The following is an 18,185-nucleotide window of genomic DNA, read 5'->3' as shown; positions in this document are numbered from 1 at the left end:
TGCAGTGAGCCAAGTTCAAGTTCAGGCCACTGCACTCCAGCCTGGGTGAAAAAGTGAGACTCTGTCAAAAAAAAAAAAACTGGCCAAGTATGAAGTATGGGATTAGGGGATGGTAAGAATTTCACTGCACAGGCTAGAAAGCAATTCCCATTGTACTAGAGTAAACCAGCATCAATTTGATCGGATGTAGTCTGGGATTCAAACTATATTCTCACCTTTAGAGAATTTGACAGAAAAATGTCAGAATATTAAACTGCTTTGGCTACTTATACCTTTCTCAGTGTAGAGTCTTGACAGAAACAAGCCTGGGTATAAATCAAGTCAGTGGCTCACGCCTGTAATCCCAGCACTTTGGGAAGCCAAAGCGGGCAGATGACCTGAGGTCAGGAGTTCAAGATCAGCCTGGCCAACATGGTGAAACCCTGTTTCTCCTAAAAATACAAAAAATTAGCCGGGCAACTTCCACCTCCTGGGTTCAAGCAATTCTCCTTGGGAAATTGGCTGTTATGTCTCTTTTCTGATTTCTCCTAAGGTCAGATAACAACTTAGTTTCAGTTTGGTAACATGGAACTTTTCTTTCTTTTTTTTTTTGAGAAAGGATATCTCTCTGTCGCCCAGGCTGGAATGCAGTGGCGCGATCTTGGTTCATTGTAACCTCCAACTCCTGGGTTCAAGTGATTCTCCTGCTCAGCCTCCCGAATAGCTGGGATTACAGGTACACGCCACCACTCCAGCTAATTTTTTTTTTTTTGAGATGGAGTCTCTCTCTGTTGCCCAGGCTGAAGTGCAGTGGTGCTATCTCAGCCCACTACAACCTCCGCCTCCTGGGTTCAAGTGATTCTCCTGCCTCAGCCTCCTGAGTAGCTGGGACTACAGGTGAGCACCTGGCCAAGGAGGCCTGTTTCAATATTCAACCTGCATGATAATAAATTTCCCTCTGTTTGGCCGGGCATGGTAGCTCACGCCTGTAATCCCAGCACTTTGGGAGGCCAAGGCAGGCGGATCACGAGGTCAGGAGATGGAGACCATCCTGGCTAACATGGTGAAACCCCATCTCTACTAAAATACAAAAAAAATTAGTCAGGCGTGGTGGCAGGTGCCTGTAGTCCCAGCTACTTGGGAGGCTGAGGCAAGAGAATGGCGTGAACCCAGGAGGTGAAGCCTGCAGTGAGCTGAGATCGCGCCACTGCACTCCAGCCTGGGCAACAGAGCGAGACTCCATCTCAAAAATAAATAAATATATCAATAAAATAAAGTTCCCTCTGTCTTAATCTTTCGAACAAAAGATAACCTGAAGTAACCTGATGTTAACCAATCAGTTATTTCTCTATTGTTTTGTTTCTTTGTTGACAGCTAGTAAGGGAAATAACTTTGAAATGACCAATCCACTTTTTCTTCTGTTTCTCCCTTTTTTTTTTTTTTTTGAGACGGAGTTGCCCCCAAGCTGGAGTGCAATGGCATGATCTTGGCTCACTGAAAACTCCGCCTCCTGGGTTCAAGCGATTCTCCTGCCTCAGCCTCCAGGGTAGCTGGGATTATAGGCGTACAACCACGCCTGGCTAATTTTTTGTATTTTTAGTAGAAACGGGGTTTCACCATGTTAGCCAGGCTAGTCTCGAATTCCTGACCTCAGGTAGATCTGCCAGCCTTGGCCTCCCAAAGTGCTGGGATTACAGGCGTGAGCCACCGTGCCTGGCCTGTGTTTCTCCTTTCTTCAGACCTTCTCCATCTACAAAATCAACCCCTTCTGCTTAGCTCATTGGAACACATTTTATTTTATGAAATGAAGTATTCCAGATTGCAAATAAAATAAAGATCTTTAAACTAAATTGTAATTCTGTCTTTTGACTGTATAATTTACTGCCTTAAAATATGCACAGATTCGCACAGGCAGGCACATGCACACACAGGTATAAATATATACACAGACACACACACACATCTAGGGCCAGAGAAAATAAAAAGTATATTCATTAAAAAACCAGGGCCACAATATCACACAATACCAGTATACTATAGAAAGGAGAGACCAGCTGGGCACGGTGGATCACGCCTGTAATCTTAGCACTTTGGAAGGCTGAGGCAGGTGGATCACGAGGTCAGGAGTTCAAGACCAGCCTGGCCAACATAGTGAAACCACATCTCTACTAAAAATACAAAAGTTAGCTGGGCATGGTGGTACACACCTGTAGTCCCAGCTACTTGGGAGGCTAAGGCAGAGAGAATCGCTTGAACCCAGGAGGCAGAGGTTGCAGTGAGCAGAGATCACACCACTGCACTCCAGCCTGGTGACAGAGCAAGACTCCATCTCAAAAAAAAAAAAAAAAAAAGAAAGAAAGAAAAGAGAGACCAAAAGACATGTGACTGTGCTAAAGTATTTAAAAGAAAGATGTACAAATCTAAGATAAGTAAGTCAATTGAGCTATGGATACTAAGTTAAGGAAGATTACTTTAAGTTCAATAGGACACATAATTTTTAAGTAGGATGCATCTACGTTTCCAAATGCATTTTTACTTCAATAAAGCAAAGTCTTTAAGAAACATTGCCCCAACAATTCTCACTTGCCATTAAAAAACAAATAAGCAAAGAGAAAAACTTGCCTGGGTAAGAATTATTTTGATAATACTTTTAACATTTTAATTATGTGATCTTAAAATTGTTTTAACTTTTACTGCTGATCTGAACCATGCTTTCCAAAATCCGTTTTCAACATTTTGCATATGTTGTATAACAAGCTTTTGGGACTAATATTTTTCAGACTAACACCACTTTTTCTTTGTTATTAAATCAAGAAAGTCTTCTAACACATTTCAACATCCACAAAGCAAAAATATATTTCCAGGATGGAAAGAAAGTCTGAAATCAAGAACAAAAATGAGCCAGACGCAGTGTCTCATGCCCGTAATCCCAGCACTTTGGGAGGCCAAGTTGGGAGGATTACTTGAGCTCAGGAGTTTAAGACCAGCCTGGGCAACATAGTAAGGCCCCTTTTCTGCAAAAAATTTAAAAATTAGCCAGATGGCCAGGCGCGGTGGCTCACGCCTGTAATCCCAGCACTTTGGGAGGCCAAGGTGGGTGGACCACCTGAGGTCAGTTTAAAACCAGCCTGGCAAACATGGCAAAACCCTGTTTCTACTGAAAATACAAAAATTAGCTGGGCGCAGTGGTGGGCACCTGCAATCCTAGCTACTCGGGAGGCTGAGGCAGAAGAATTGCTTGAACCCAGGAGGCAGAGGTTGTAGTGAGCTGAAATTGTGCCACTGCACTCCAGCCTGGGCAACAGAGCAAGATTCTGCCTCAAAAAAAGAAAAAAAAATTAGCCAGATATGGTGGCACACACCTGTAGTCCCAGCTACTCGGGAGGCTGAAGTGGGAGGAATGCTTGAGCTCAGAAGGTCAAAGTTACAGTGAGCCATTATCATGCTACATGCCTGGGTGACAGAGCGAGACCCTGTCTCTCAGAAAAAAAAAAAAAGAAAAGAAAAGAAAGAAAGAAAACTTAAACAATAAGCTTTCAAAGAGAAATATGGCAGGAAGAGTGTATAAAAAACACTTGGGTGGGGCTTTACTGCTTCTACTTCTAATTTCAGTCACTGTAATGTTCCAAAATGAAAAAAATATTTCAAAAAATATTTGTCATGGATATCATAAACAATCACCCTTAAAAACTAATGTTTTACTCTCCATAAAGAGGGCCCAACAAATTGTTATTATTTGAAAGAATAAGCTAATAGAGAGTCCAAAATTCAAATGAAACCAATCTGTAAAAGTGACACTCAGACTTTCTCATCGTGGATGGTGGCTCTAAAAAAAAAAAAGCTTCATATTTGAAAAGTCTTTGAGGAAAAGGCAACTCACAGAATAGGAGAAAATATTCTCAAATCATATATCTAATAAGGAATTAATACCCAGGATATTTAGAAAACTCCTAAAACTAAATAAACAAAGAAAAACAAACAATTAAAAAATGGGCAATGGACATGAACAGCCATTTCTCCAAAGAAGCTAAACGAATGGCCAATAAGCACATAAAAAGATGCTAAACATTACTAATCATTAGAAAAATCCAAATCAAAACCACAGCCTAGTCCCATTAGGATGGCTACTATCAAAAAAAAAAGAGAGAGGAAACTAACAAGTGTTAGAAAGGGTGTGGAGAAGTTGGGACCCTTGTACATTGTTGGTGGGAATGAAAAATGGTACATTCACTGAGGAAAACCATGGTGGTTCCTCAAAACATTAAAAACAGCATTACTATATAAGCCAGCAATTCTCAAAAGTAGAGTCTCAAAGAGATAGGAGGCCGGGCGCAGTGGCTCACACCTGTAATCCCAGCACTTTGGGAGGCTGAGGCGGGTGAATCACCTGAGGTCAGGAGATCGAGACCAGCCTGGCCAACATGGTGAAACCTCATCTCTACTAAAAATACAAAAATTAGCTGGGCGTGATGGTGAGTGCCTGTAATCCCAGCTACTCAGGGGGCTGAGACAGGAGAATCACCTGAACCCAGGAGGCGCAGGTTGCAGTAAGCCAAGATCATTCCACTGCACTCCAGCCCGGGTGACAGAGTGAGGCTCCGTTTTGGGTTTTTTTTTTGTTGTTTTTTTTTTTGAGATGAAGTCTCGCTCTGTCGCCCAGGCTGGAGTGCAGTGGCACAATCTCGGCTTACTGCAACCTTCACCTCCTGGGTTCAAGCGATTCTCCTGCCTCAGCCTCCTGAGCAGCTAGGGCTGCAAGAGTGTGCCACTATGCCCGGCTAACTTTGTATCTTTAGGAGAGACGAGGTTTCACCAGGTTGGCTGGGCTGGTCTTGAACTCCTGACCTCATGTGATCCTCCCACCTCAGCCTCCCAAAGTGCTGGGACTGCAAGCATGAGCCAAAGTGCTCAGCCCATCCATCCTTTTATAAATGATTTTTTTTATTTACTTACTTATTTAACTGTATTTATTTATTTATTTTTAGACAGGGTTGCACTCCATCACCCAGGCTGGAGTGCAGTGGCACGATCTTGGCTCACTGCAGCCTAGACCTCCCAGGCTCAAGCAATCCTCCCACCTCAGCCTCCCAAGTAGCTGAAACTACAGGCACACACCACCAAGCCTAGTTAATTTTTTAAGTTTTTGTAGAGACAAGGTCGCGCTATGTTGCCCAAGCTGGTCTTGAACTCTTAAGATCAAGCGATCCTCCTGCCTCAACCTCCCAAAGTGCTGGGATTACTGGTGTGAGCCACTATGCCCTGCCTCATTCAGCCTTTAAAAGGAAGGAAATTCTGCTACAATGTAGATGAACGTTGATGACATTATGCTAAGTGAAATATGCCAGTTACAAAAAGGCTAATACTGTATGATTCCACTCATATGAGGTACTTGGACTAGCATAAAATTCTGTTCAGAAAAAAACAATTTTCAACCCAAGAAAGTTCAACACTAATGATTATTTTGCAGTTATAAATCCTATACAACTGACCAAACTTGAATAACTCCTTTTTTAAGAAAACCATTTTTCTGCCTAAGAAAATTTTAACTCACTTTAACTTCATCAAAGTTTAACACACACTGTGTTATAGTTACTTTAAGGCTCATTACACAATATTAGTTCTAAAGTTTCTGTACTGCGGTTATGCTACCTTTTATTTTGAAAACTGAAAAATTACTATAAGAGAAAGTAATCTGACTAAAGTAGAGGCTCTCTTTTTGGAATCAGGTACTCCAAACAAACAATTAATTCACATGTCCCAAAAAAGTTAAAACCATACCATTTAAATCTGCATTTTCAAATCTGACCCAGACTATTTTCTCCTTTTCTTCTGTTAGAGGTGTTCCACTGTAAGCCTGCATAGTAAACAGAAACATTTGAATAAACATATTTTACAGCTTTAATATTACTGATGTTCAAAACAAAGAGTGACTTAAAGCCAACACTATACCTCTCCAACTTCACCAACCCTACATTTTGGTAACTAGAATATTTTAGAACATTACTACCCCCAAAGAATGGTATCCATGAGTCTGATAACCTTGGTCAAAAGAGTTTTTAACTTATTAAAAGAACTGCAAGCTAGGCACCTGTAATCTCAGCAGTTTGGGGGGCCAAGGCAGGCGGACCACTTGAGGCCAGGAGTTCAAGACCAGTCTGGCCAACATGGCGAAACTGTCTCTACTAAAAACACAAAAATTAGCTGGGTGAGGTGTGGTGCATGCCTGTAATTCCAGCTACTGGGGAGGCTGAGACACAAGAATCACTTAAACCTGGAAGGCAGAGATTGCAACGAACAGAGATCGCGCCACTGCACTCCAGCCTAGACGACTGAGCAAGACTCTGTCCCCTACAAAAAAAAAGAACTGCAGAAACCTAAAATACAATGATCACAATCTATTATGCAGCATTACTATAATTCAAAGGTAAACAAAAAACTAACCATCCCCTATACTGGTCAACAAATAAGGCTGAGAAAACAAACAGAACTACTACCTTTAAGTGCTAGGTGTTTGTGGCAATTATACTGTACCTATACTTTTTAAGAGTATTACTGTACTTTTTTAGTCTCTTATCAAGCTTCCAGACCCAACCTATCAGCAGCTGCTTCCTGGAAGCCTGCAAGGGTCAAAAGATAAGCATTAATGGCATGAAGTATCAACAGTATTCAACGGTATTCAAAAGGAGGCATCTCTCCATAAAGCATGTTTTTTTTCTTTCTTTTTTTTTTTTTTTTTTGAGACAGAGTCTCACTCTATCACCCAGGCTGGAGTGCAGTGGCACGATTTTGGCTCACTGTACCCTCCACCTCCCGGGTTCAAGTGATTCTCCTGCCTCAGCCTCCCAAGTAGCTGGAACTACAGGCGTGTGCCACCATGCCCAGCTAATTTTTTGTATTTTTAGTGGAGATGGGGTTTCACCATGTTGGCCAGGCTGGTCTTGAACTCCTGACCTCAGGTGATCCGCCCTGCCTCGGCCTCCCAAAGTGCTGGGATTACACAGGTGAGCCACCATGCCCTGCCTAATATACCGTTTTTAAAAAACACCAGCTTGGGCAACATGGAGAAACCTCATCTCTATAAAAAAAAAAATCTGGGCATGGTGGCATGCACTTGTAGTCCCAGCTACCAGGGAGGCTGGGATGGGAGGATCACCTGAATCTGGGAAACTGAGGCTGCAGTGAGCCATGATAGTGCCACTGCACTCCAGCCTGGGTGAGAGTAAGACCCTGTCTCAAAAAAAAAATTTTCTCCCCTAATATTATCTAATCTAATCAAATCTAACATTTGCATTTCTCAAAACTACAAAAGTAACACCCAGACATTATTTGGATTTCACAAGCTTTCTCACTAATGCCCTTTCTCTGCTCCAGGATCCAAACCAGGATGCCACACTGCATTTAGGACAACTTTCTTTTTTCCTGTATCAGGCTTTCCTTTCCTTTAATGTGGTGAGGCAATAACATTTTCAAATTCTTCTTCAGCTTAGCAGACTTATTCCTTTGTGACATTTGATTTCTGAGTGATATGCAGAACAAAAGAAGGTCAAAGAAGGTCTTTCAGTGTATTGGGATTCTTGAACCTCTTGTTGCTTTCCCTGTGAGGGGGAAATATGTCTTACAAAATGAGGCTTATATGCTTTTACTATGTCTTCAAGTTTTCCTCTCTCTTTAGTGGACATGGTGTTTTTTAATTCAGAATTTTTGAGAAAATTCTGGGAAGACGACTGAAGCACCTGAGCTCTGTTTCATGTGTTCCTTACTACAGCTTTGCACAAAGGTGAATCACATCATTTCTTGCCTCTTATGATCTCCTTTTCCCACGCTTATTTTATTCTCAGTAAGACACAGACTCACCCATTGCCCTTCTACCTTTCACCTGATGTCTTTTAAAAAAAAAAAAAAAAAGTTGTTTTTGGGTTTTTGTTTTTGTTTTTCTTGAGACAGGGTCTGGTTCTGTCACCCCAGCTAGAGTGCAGTGGTATGATCTCAGCTCACTGCAACCTCCACCTCCTGGGCTCAAGCGATCCTCCCATGTCAGCCTCCCAAATAGCTGGGACTACAGTTGTGCACCACCACATCCAGCTAATTTTTGTATTTTCTGTAGAGATGGGGTTTCACCATGTTGCTCAGGCTGGTCTGGTACTCCTGGGCACAAGCAATCTCCCCGCCTAGGCCTCCCAAGTGCTGGGATTACAGGTGTGAGCCACCACACCCGGCATCACCTGATGTCTTTATAGAGGTCAATGTACTGCCACACATTTTTTTCCTTTTCCCCCAGCACTGATTAAAAGCCCTTCTTCAAACAAGAGCAACTGATTTAGCCCTCTTATTTAGAGTCAAAACTTTCACTTCACTACTGAAAAGATTTATTTACTTCTTCTTTTATATTTCAACACTGGTTTCTAACACACATACACACACTCATAAGTACAAAGTTATTTTTGAATTTTATATAACATATCTATAATCATTGTAGGTGTCATTCTGTGTATGTTGTCTTATTTGCTCACTGTAGAGAAAATAATTTCCATAGTGTACTATTTTGGCATAATTTTTATTTAGAGCAAATTATTCTATAGGGACCATGATATATCATCATTTGCTTGAGTATTAATTGACATTTAAGCTGGTTACAAGTTTTTACACTGAAAATGTAAAAATTTCATATATACTGAAAAGTTCTAAGCTTTAACTTTTTCTTTGTTGAATTATTTTTTAAAATAAATTTTCGGCCAGGTGCAGTGGCTCACGCCTGTAATCCCAGCACTTTGGGAGGCCAAGGCAGGAGGATCACCTGAGGTCAGGAATTCGAGACTGGCCTGGCTAACATGGTGAAACCCTGTTTCTACTAAAAATATAAAAATTGGCCGGGCGTGGTGGCACATGCCTGTAATCCCAGCTACTCAGGAGGCTGAGGCAGGAGAATCACTTGAAACTGGTAGGCAGAGGTTGCAGTGAGCCGAGATCATGCCATTGCACTCCAGCCTGGGCGACAAGGGTGAAACTCCGTCTCAAAAAAAAAAATAATAATAATTAAATAAATAAATTTTCATAAGTGAAATTATTAGATCAAGACACAGCCAAGGGCAACTACCAGCCATCAATATTATCACAACTAGAATTCAATGAGTGATAACTAAAGAAGCTGCTACCAGTCCAACAACACATGTTCTCTCTTTAGGAGGATATTTGCAGACCCAGAGAATACCTAGGCTCCATGAATTTGATGATTCCCAGAATAGAGCAGGAGGTAGAACACAATATTGGCAGAAAACATTATTTTTTAATGTCTGACCACAAAGTACCAAAGCAGGACTCTGAATTAAATGTGGGGAAAAAAATGTTAGAAAGCACTGTTCTCATGTCAACCAAACAGTAGAAAAAATGTCTAATATAGGCCGGGCGCGGTGGCTGACACCTGGAATCCCAGCACTGTGGCAGGCTGAGGCAGGCAGATTACAAGGTCAGGAGATCGAGACCATCCTGGCTAACACGGTGAAATCCCGTCTCTACTAAAAATACAAATATTAGACAGGTGTGGCAGCGGGCGGCTGTAGTCCCAGCTACTCAGGAGGCTGAGGCAGGAGAATGGCATGAACCCGGGAGGCGGAGCTTGCAGTGAGCCGAGATCACGCCACTGCACTCCACCCTGGGAACAGAGTGAGACTCTGTCTCAAAAAAAAAAAAAGTCTAATATAACAAAAAGTTACTCCTATTATTGCTTTCCTAAGCAACCTATGGTCAGTAGGTGCTAAAATGACGACGTCTTACCATTACAATTAGAAATTGTAATGTCTCTGGCTCATCTGATTATTTCGACTAGGATTGTATGCCAAAAATCTACATCTCTACCCTGGATCTCCAGTCTCAAACTCCCTCCAGGAAAGACTACTTAGTATTTCCTTTGCTTTATTTTATGCTTTATATACATGAGACCCTTTAAGCCTCAAAACAAACCCATGATAAATAAGATGATTAACCCGAGTTTACACATAAGGATACTGACGTTTAGAAAGGTTCAGTAACTTGTCTAGAACTAGTAAGATGCAGAGCTGAAATACAAAGTCAGATCTAATATCAAAGTCTATGTTCTTTTTTTTTTTTTTTTTTTTAGATGGAGTTTCACTCTTGTTGCCCAGGCTGGAGTGCAATGATGCGATCTCAGCTCACTGCAACCTCCGCCTCCCGGGTTCAAGCGATTCTCCTGCCTCAGCCTTCCTGAGTAGCTGGGATTACAGGCATGCGCCACCACACCAGGCTAGTTTTTGTATTTTTAGTAGAGACGGGGTTTCTCCATGTTGGTCAGGCTGGTCTCGAACTCCTGACCTCAGGTGATCCGCCCACCTCAGCCTCCCAAAAGTGCTGGGATTACAGGCATGAGCCACTGCACCCGGCCCAAAGTCTATGTTCTTAATCACTATGCTACTCTAAGCTTAATGTGCAAAATATTAAGTTATAACTTCTCTGCCAAATAAAGCAAACACCTACTAGGATCCTATTGTCCCCATTACATCCTCACTAAATTTGTCATTGTTGGATTTTATTCCACTCTATTGCTCAATTCAAATGGCATCTCATTCATTAAGCCTTCTTTGATGTCCTCCAAGTGAATTTAATTTTCCTTCTACTATATTACCATAACACTCTGTTTCTTTTCTCCTTTTTTTCCCACTCAGCTTTTCAGGTTGAAGGCACTGTGTTTGCTAGGATCCTCTCATAAAGCTGGGACACTGGATCTATGAATGTCCTTTTTGAACACTCCAGTTACAGATACCCACGGTAGTCAAGGAAGACTACAACCATAAGGAGAAAGTATGGAAGCCTTTCCCTTCAGTAGTCCCAGTAGAACACTGCTTCCCAAAGGTACCACTTCATAAGAATCACCTGAGATTCTTACTATCGCTACAAGTTACCAGTAACCATCCCAAATCAATTGTGTTAAGACTCTGAGAGAGGAAATTATTACTTTTAATAAGTATGCCAAGTGATAATTATGTTAAGTTTGGCAATGGTATACTAGATAATCCCAGTAAGGCTATTCTCATTCTTTATTCTCATATTTATATAAAAGGAACAGTAAAATACTTAATCTCTTATCAGTTAGAGTAACAGGATACCTTAGTTGGCATAAAAATGCTGCTCAATATAAAAGAGATGTAGATTTGTGTTCAGGTAGAATACTTAGCTCATATCTAGTTAAGGAGTGCAGAGTGTATATTGCTTTTCTCCTTTCTGACAGGCAACACTTAAATAGGACAAGAAAATAGAAACCTACGAGAGTCCCAGGTCTCAAATCTCTACTAACAATTCACCTCGATTCTTCTTAGGAAGGCAAAGTCCTAAGGAATAATATTTATGCCACTGTCATCACAACACTGCGGCACATCTAAACAATAATGTAGTCCCACCCTACCAATGCTCAGGATGCTAAAACATCAAAAACCTTTCTGAAGTTGCTGGTACTAGTGTCAAGTTGAGGAAACCAAACATTTCAGAGCTCTTCTGACCAAACGGAAAGCTGAAAGCACATATAGACACTTACCTGTGGCACAACATCCTGCAGAAAAGTCACAACACTTTCCATGTAGGACTGCTCTCTGGAAGAGGGTGAAATGGACAACACTGGTCAGGAAAGCTTAATATAGAACATGAAAAAAGCTCTATTTACAAGCCTTAATAAAGTCACTTGTTTTTTGTTGTTGTTTGTTTTTGGGGTTTTTTTTGTTTGTTTTGTTTTGTTTTTTTTGAGACAAGGTTTCACTCTGTCACCCAGGCCGGAGTGCAGTCGTGCGATCTTGGCTCACTGCTGCCTCGACCTCCGGGGCTTAAGCAATCTTCCCACCTCAGGCTCCCAAGTAGCTGGGACTACAGACATGCGCCACCATGCCCAGCTAATTTTTGTATTTTTTGTAGAGATGGTGTTTCACCATGTTGCCCAGGCTGGTCTCAAACTTCTGAGCTCAAGCGATCCTCCCGCCTCAGTCTTCCAAAGTGCTGGGATTACAGGCATCACTCATAATATTCAAAAAAGGCAAAAAAAAAAAACAAAAAAAAACAAAAAGGCTAACTCTTATCACCTGATATTTCTGCTAAACTACTTTCTCGTTTCATGGGTCTTTATACAAGTTATTAAATGTAAATGGGCTTTTAACATTTTTAAACATCATCTCTTTTTAAAAGTCATGCTCTCCTAATTTGATAGAGACAGCTTCTAAGTCGTATTTGGAGGAGTGATGACAGAGACCTAAGGTAGGACCTTCCTCTTGAGTCAGAGCAGAAGAATGCCCTAATTAGAGCAAGTAAAACTATTGCTGATGACTCACTATCTAGTGACCTTCTCCTTAAATTGGTTACAAACCTAGTCCCTTACCTGTATATAGCACGTAAGTCTACATTTTCTGGTAGATACAGGCATTAGAAGCTATTAAGCCTTTACAGAACTTTTGGTATATAAAAGACATGGAAAAAAATTAAAATGCCTAAAAATGAGGGAAAGCTGGATGCAGTAGCATGTGCCTGTAGTCCCAGCTATTTAGGAAGCTGAGGTGGGAGGATCACTTGAACCCAGAAGTTGGCAGCCAGGCTAGGCAACATAGCAAGACCCCATCTCTAAAAAACAAACAAACAAAAAAAGGGAAGGGGAAAAAACAACATTGTTAATTAAGTAAGGACACTAAGTTAATGTATTTTAAATACAAAGTACATAAATTTCAGCAAGTAGAAAAAAACAATTTCTTCAAAACACTATTTTAGGCCAGGCCTGGTAGCTCACACCTGTAATCCCAGCACTTTAGCAGGCCAAGGTAAGTGGATAACTTGAGGTCAGGAGTTCAAGACCAGCCTGGCCAACATGGTGAAACCCCGTCTCTACTAAATATACAAAAATTAGCTGGACCTGATGGTGCACCCTGTAATTCCAGGTGCTTGGGAGGCTGAAGCAGGAGAATAACTTGAACCCAGGAGGTGGAGGTTGCAGTGAGTCAAGATCACGCCACTGCACTCCAACTTGGGCAAAAAAGCAAGACTCTGTTTCAAAAAAACAACAACGAAAAAATCAAAATACTAATTCAAATCCATTTCGAGAGATGTGAAAAATCACACTTGAAAATAATATGATTTATCATAAATCCTATTAAAAAAGCATTATGCCCTAGAGACCTACAAAAATCGATTAGGCCTAAAAAAGAAAATTATTAGGCTACCTCTCCAACCTCATTTTTTGCCACTCTCCTTATTCTGATTCAGCCATATGCAACTTCAATTCCTAGCACACACCAAATTCTTCTTTGAATCAAGACCTTTACACCACCTTTCTTTCTATCTGGATTCCTTCCCATCCCCTTTCCTTCCTTTTAGTTCTCCAGGTTAAGTGCTGCCTCCTTTGAGACAGCTTCCAGGACAGCCTTACATGTATTCTCCTTTGTCACTCTCCATTGTAGTACACTGTGCACAATCACAGCCTGTCATTATTTTACTTATTTACTTGTTTGCTTCAGCCTAGCCAATCTGACGAAACACCATCTCTACCAAAAATACAAAAATTAGGCTGGGCATGGTGGCTCAAACCTGTAATCCCAGCACTTTGGGAGGCTGAGGCAGGTGGATCACCTGAGGTTGGGAGTTTGAGACCAACCTGGGCAACATGGGGAAATGCTGTCGCTACTAAAAAATACAAAATTAGCCAGACATGGTGGCGCATGCCTGTAATTCCAGCTAATCGGGAGGCTGAAGCAGGAGAATCACTTGAACCCGGGAGGCAGAGGTTGCGGTGAACCAAGATCGTGCCATTGCACTCCAGCCTGGGCAAAAAGAGCGAAACTCCATCTCAAAAAAAATATCTATATATACAAAAATTAGCCAGGCATGGTGATCCACATTTGTAATCCCAGTTACTTGGGAGGTTGAGGCAAGAGAATCATTTGAACCCAGAAGGCAGAGGTTGCAGTGAGCCAAGATCATGCCACTGCACTCCAGCCTGGGCAATGGAGTGAGACTGCATCTCCAAAAAAGAAAAAAATAATAATATATACATATAAAATATATTTATTTATTTTATTTTTTTGGGAACGAAGTCTTGCTCTTGTCCCCCAGGCTGGAGTGCAATGGCGCGATCTCAGCTCACTGCAACCTCCGCCTCCCAGGTTCAAGCGATTCTCCTGCCTCAGCCTCCCAAGTAGCTGGCATTATAGGCTCCTGCCACCACGCCCAGCCAAGTTTTATATTTTTAGTAGAGATGGGTTTTCTCCACGTTGGTCAGGCTGGTCTCGAACTCCCAACCTCAGGTGATCCGCCCACCTCAGCTTCCCAAAATGTTGGAATTACAGGCGTAAGCCACTGCGCCCAGCCATATATATTTTTTAAGACACAGTCTCACTCTGTCACCCAGGCTAGAGTGTAATGGCACAATCACAGCTTACCACAGCTTCAAGCTCCTGGGCCGAGGTGATCCTCCCATCTCAGCCTCCCGAGTAGCTAAGGCTCCAGGCGCCTGCCACAATGCCTGGCTAATTTTTGTATTTTTTTAAGGCATGAGGGTCTCGGGATGTTGTTCAGGCTGGTGTCAAACTGCTGGTTTCAAGCAATCCTCCCGTGTCAGCCTTCAAGTATACATATCTTTGGCCAGGCACGGTGGCTCACACATGTAATTCTAGCACTTTGGGAGGCCAAGACAGGCAGATCACCTGAGGTCAGGAGTTCAAGACCAGCTGGCCAACATGGCAAAACCCCGTCTTTGCTAAAAATACAAAAATTGGCCAGGCCTGGTGGCACTCGCCTGTAATCCCAGCTACTTGGGAGGCCGAGGCAGGAGAATCGCTTGAATCTGGGAGGGAGAGGAGGGGGTGGAGGCTGCAGCGAGCCAAGATGGTGCCACTGCACTCCAACCTGGGCAACAGAGTGAGACTCCATCTAAAAAAAAAAAAAAGTATACATATCTTCAAACCATATTAGATTATAAACTCCTAGTAAGTATAGACATTCTTTGTCAAAGAATGCCAAAAACAGAGAAATATACTATGACACTTACTTTGAAACTTTCTGACAGAGACCCAGACTAAGAGATTCCTTTTATAGATAACACATGGATACACAGACGGGAACACCACACACTGGTGCCTATCAGAGTTGGGTGGAAGCGGGGAGAGGATCAGGAAAAATAACTAATGGGGGCTATGCTTAATACCTGGGTGATGAAATAATCTGCACAACAAACCCCTGTGACATGAGTTTCCCTATATAACGAACCTGCACATGTACCCTTGAACTTAAAAGTTAAAAGAGATACATTTTACATCACTGTCTGGTAAATACATACATACACATGAACATATCTATATGCATGTCATGAAACAATACAAACTCTCAGCTATATTTTCTATTATATTCTATTTCATTTTCTTTTTTTTTTTTTTTTTTTTGAGACAGAGTCTCACTCTGTTGCCCAGGCTGGGGTGCAGTGGCGTTGATCTCGGCTCACTGCAAGTTCCACCTGCCGGGTTCATGCCATTCTCCTGACTCAGCCTCCCGAGTAGCTGGGACTACAGGCGCCACCATACCCGGCTAATTTTTTGTATTTTTAGTAGAGACAGGGTTTCACTGTTTTAGCCAGGATGGTCTCAATCTCCTGATCTCGTGATCTGCCTGCCTGGGTCTCCCAAAGTACTGGGATTACAGGCATGAGCCACCACGCCCGGCCTCTATTTCATTTTCTACTACAACTCCTGACCCACTAAACTGATTTAACAATCCACTAATTTGTTAAACTTGGAGTTTGAAAACACTGCTCTTCAGGATTTAGCATAGTGTTCTTCATGTACTCTGTAAATGTGCTGAACACATCAACTTAACTCTCCAATTCTTCATTTGGCCTTGGCAATTATTATTCATCCCATAAAGCCAACAGTTAAAAGATTTTTACAAAAGTAACCACTGTTCATAAAGAAAACCTAAATGTTAGTTAGTATTCTGAGTAATCTTTTCTTCAGCTATTGGGTTTATCTGAAATGTGCTTACGTGACAGCCTGGGGGCGAACCACAACTCCACCAGTACAACGACTGGGTCTTCTTGGGGAATCTGTAGCCATAGCTTCATTCATAAAACCTGTTTCCAGAACAAAAAAAAAAAACAAAAAAAAAAACAGAAAAACATGGATCGTTGTTGGGGGTAGGGAGGAAGCTTTATGATTACTCACTAGAGATCCCTTGTCAAAAATGCCTCAAATGTAGGAAACTTTCCCAGAAATTCCTGTTACACCAGAAAGGGAAAAAAGGAGGAAGTAGGGTTTTAATTTTTTTCAAATTATAATGAGGGGTTTGGGGGGTTATTATTATTTTTGAGATAGAGTCTTGCTCTGTCGCCCAGGCTGGAGTTCAGTGGCACGATCTCTGCTCATGGCAATCTCCGCCTCCCAGGCTCAAGCAATTCTCCTGCCTCAGCCTCCCGAGTAGCTGGGATTACAGGCGAGTGCCACCATGCCGAGCTAAATTTTATATTTTTTTGTAGAGACGGGGTTTCACCATGTTGCCAAGGCTGGTCTCGAACTCCTGAGCTCAAGCGATCCATCCTCCTTAGCCTCCCAAAGTGCTGGGATTACAGGCTTGAGCCACTGCGCCCATCCTGTTTTGGTTTTTAATAGGACCAGGTCTCAGAACCACAAAACAATGTAAGGAAGACTCTTGCTGTACCCCTTGGTCTGTTGTTAACATAAATTACAAGGGTGAGAGAACCAGATCATGGGATGGGAATTTACTGAAATTTTATGTTGAGATAGTAAAAACACACATGGTACAATATTTCAAGACCAAACGGAACAAGTGACATGATACCACTCTACCTTCCAATTAAACCTCTTGGGAATCTATGAGTAAATCACAATTTAAATCACATTCGTAACCCCCTGCTACTGTAACAAATAAGTCAAGTAATTATTTGACTAGTAGTAAGTAGTCAAATAAGTAACATAAACTTATACGTTGTTACAGCCCTTTACCCCTTCCCGTCACATCAGTAAATCCTGATCCTAGAATGTTTCATGACCCTCTGAATCACTGAGATTTTAAGAGCATGGAGTCGGCTTGGTTGAGGTTCAAAGAGGACTGACAGCAATATCAAAGATCTCTTACAGGGTTCAGGGAAGCCCACAACCTGGAACTCATCTTGAAGGCACCGAAAACCATCATTTTTAAGTAGGGAGCATTCACACCTGATGTGAAAACTCCAAACCTGTGCGCCCCACCTCCTACAACCAAAACACCCTCTGCCCCAACGAGCAGAGCCACCACCTCCTCAGAAGATACCTGCACCTCCAGCCCCTCAGCCCTCTCATTCTCATCCCATTCTTGCTTTCTCGAACCACAGTCTCCCAAGCCCTGCCCTTTAAGGGCCCTGTCTCCTGGGGACCACCCTCGCCAGCCACTCAGGCCCCAGTCTCCTGAAAGACACTCGTACGGCGCTGCCCACTTAACCTCCAACACGGAGCCACCGCTGCCCCCGGCCGCCCTCCGGCCCCTTGCACTGCTCCCCTCCCCCTCCAGTATCGACACCTCTCTCCTGTCGAATTCCTGCCAGCCCGACCCGGTCCCCTCACGCCGCCAGTCCCTCGTCCTCCCCAAGCCTCCCCAAAGCCAAAGCCCTGCCAGCCCTCTCACCGGCCGCCCCGCCGGTTAACGCTAGTCTCCAGCTCTAGGCTCACTGTTTGGAGTCTCCCCGCGTGATTGACGGCAGCCACTTCCTACCACGCCTCAGCGGAACCACCCCCTCTAGCCAATCCCAGAAGCAAACCGGCTACGGCCGGGCACCGCCCTTGGAGGTCAGCTTCGCCAACCAGCAAGTAGGAAAGAGGCGAACCCGCCTCCTGAATGTGTCCAATCCGCTGGGGCTAGAGGGAAAACACAACAGCATGTAAGTTCGGGTGAAGCCGACGTGTCAGGTTCGGTTGCGAACGCAGGCAGCTGGGGAATAATTACGAACATGTACATTTTTTTGGAAGACAGAACCTTCGTGGCTTTGAAAAGAAAAGCAACGTGATCCAGACTCCTGTCCCGCTCACGTGAGCGTTTCAGGTTGGAGCCGGAGGACAGGGAGACTGGTCTGTTTACATCGAATTCTCGCGACAGCTGGTTCGAAGCTCGGAGCACGTGGACATGGCAGCTGCCAATCACTTTTAGCTGGCCACTCACCCGTCCCACACCCGCCTTCTGCCCAGCCC

At 42.9% G+C, this 18,185-nt stretch overlaps 1 protein-coding gene across 1 annotated transcript in view; it reads right to left on the bottom strand.

Annotated features, from left to right (window-relative positions):
- BCAS3 (BCAS3 microtubule associated cell migration factor) overlaps positions 1–17,701 on the bottom strand; it is a 703,975-nt gene extending 686,274 nt beyond the window's left edge. The window contains exons 1-4 of the mRNA XM_058445347.1: positions 17,626–17,701; positions 15,991–16,078; positions 11,522–11,576; positions 5,758–5,833 (exon numbers count right to left, since the gene is read on the bottom strand). Coding sequence (XP_058301330.1) covers positions 5,758–5,833; positions 11,522–11,576; positions 15,991–16,073 — 214 coding nt within the window. The 5' untranslated portion in view covers positions 16,074–16,078; positions 17,626–17,701. The remainder of the gene's footprint in view (positions 1–5,757; positions 5,834–11,521; positions 11,577–15,990; positions 16,079–17,625) is intronic.
- Between the last annotated feature and the right edge of the window lie 484 nt (positions 17,702–18,185).

This window comes from Hylobates moloch, unplaced genomic scaffold (assembly GCF_009828535.3).
Source record: "Hylobates moloch isolate HMO894 unplaced genomic scaffold, HMol_V3 SCAFFOLD_10, whole genome shotgun sequence".
Lineage (NCBI taxonomy): Eukaryota > Metazoa > Chordata > Mammalia > Primates > Hylobatidae > Hylobates > Hylobates moloch.
Note: the sequence above shows the minus strand (reverse complement) of the source record. Positions and strands in the feature narration are given on the sequence as shown.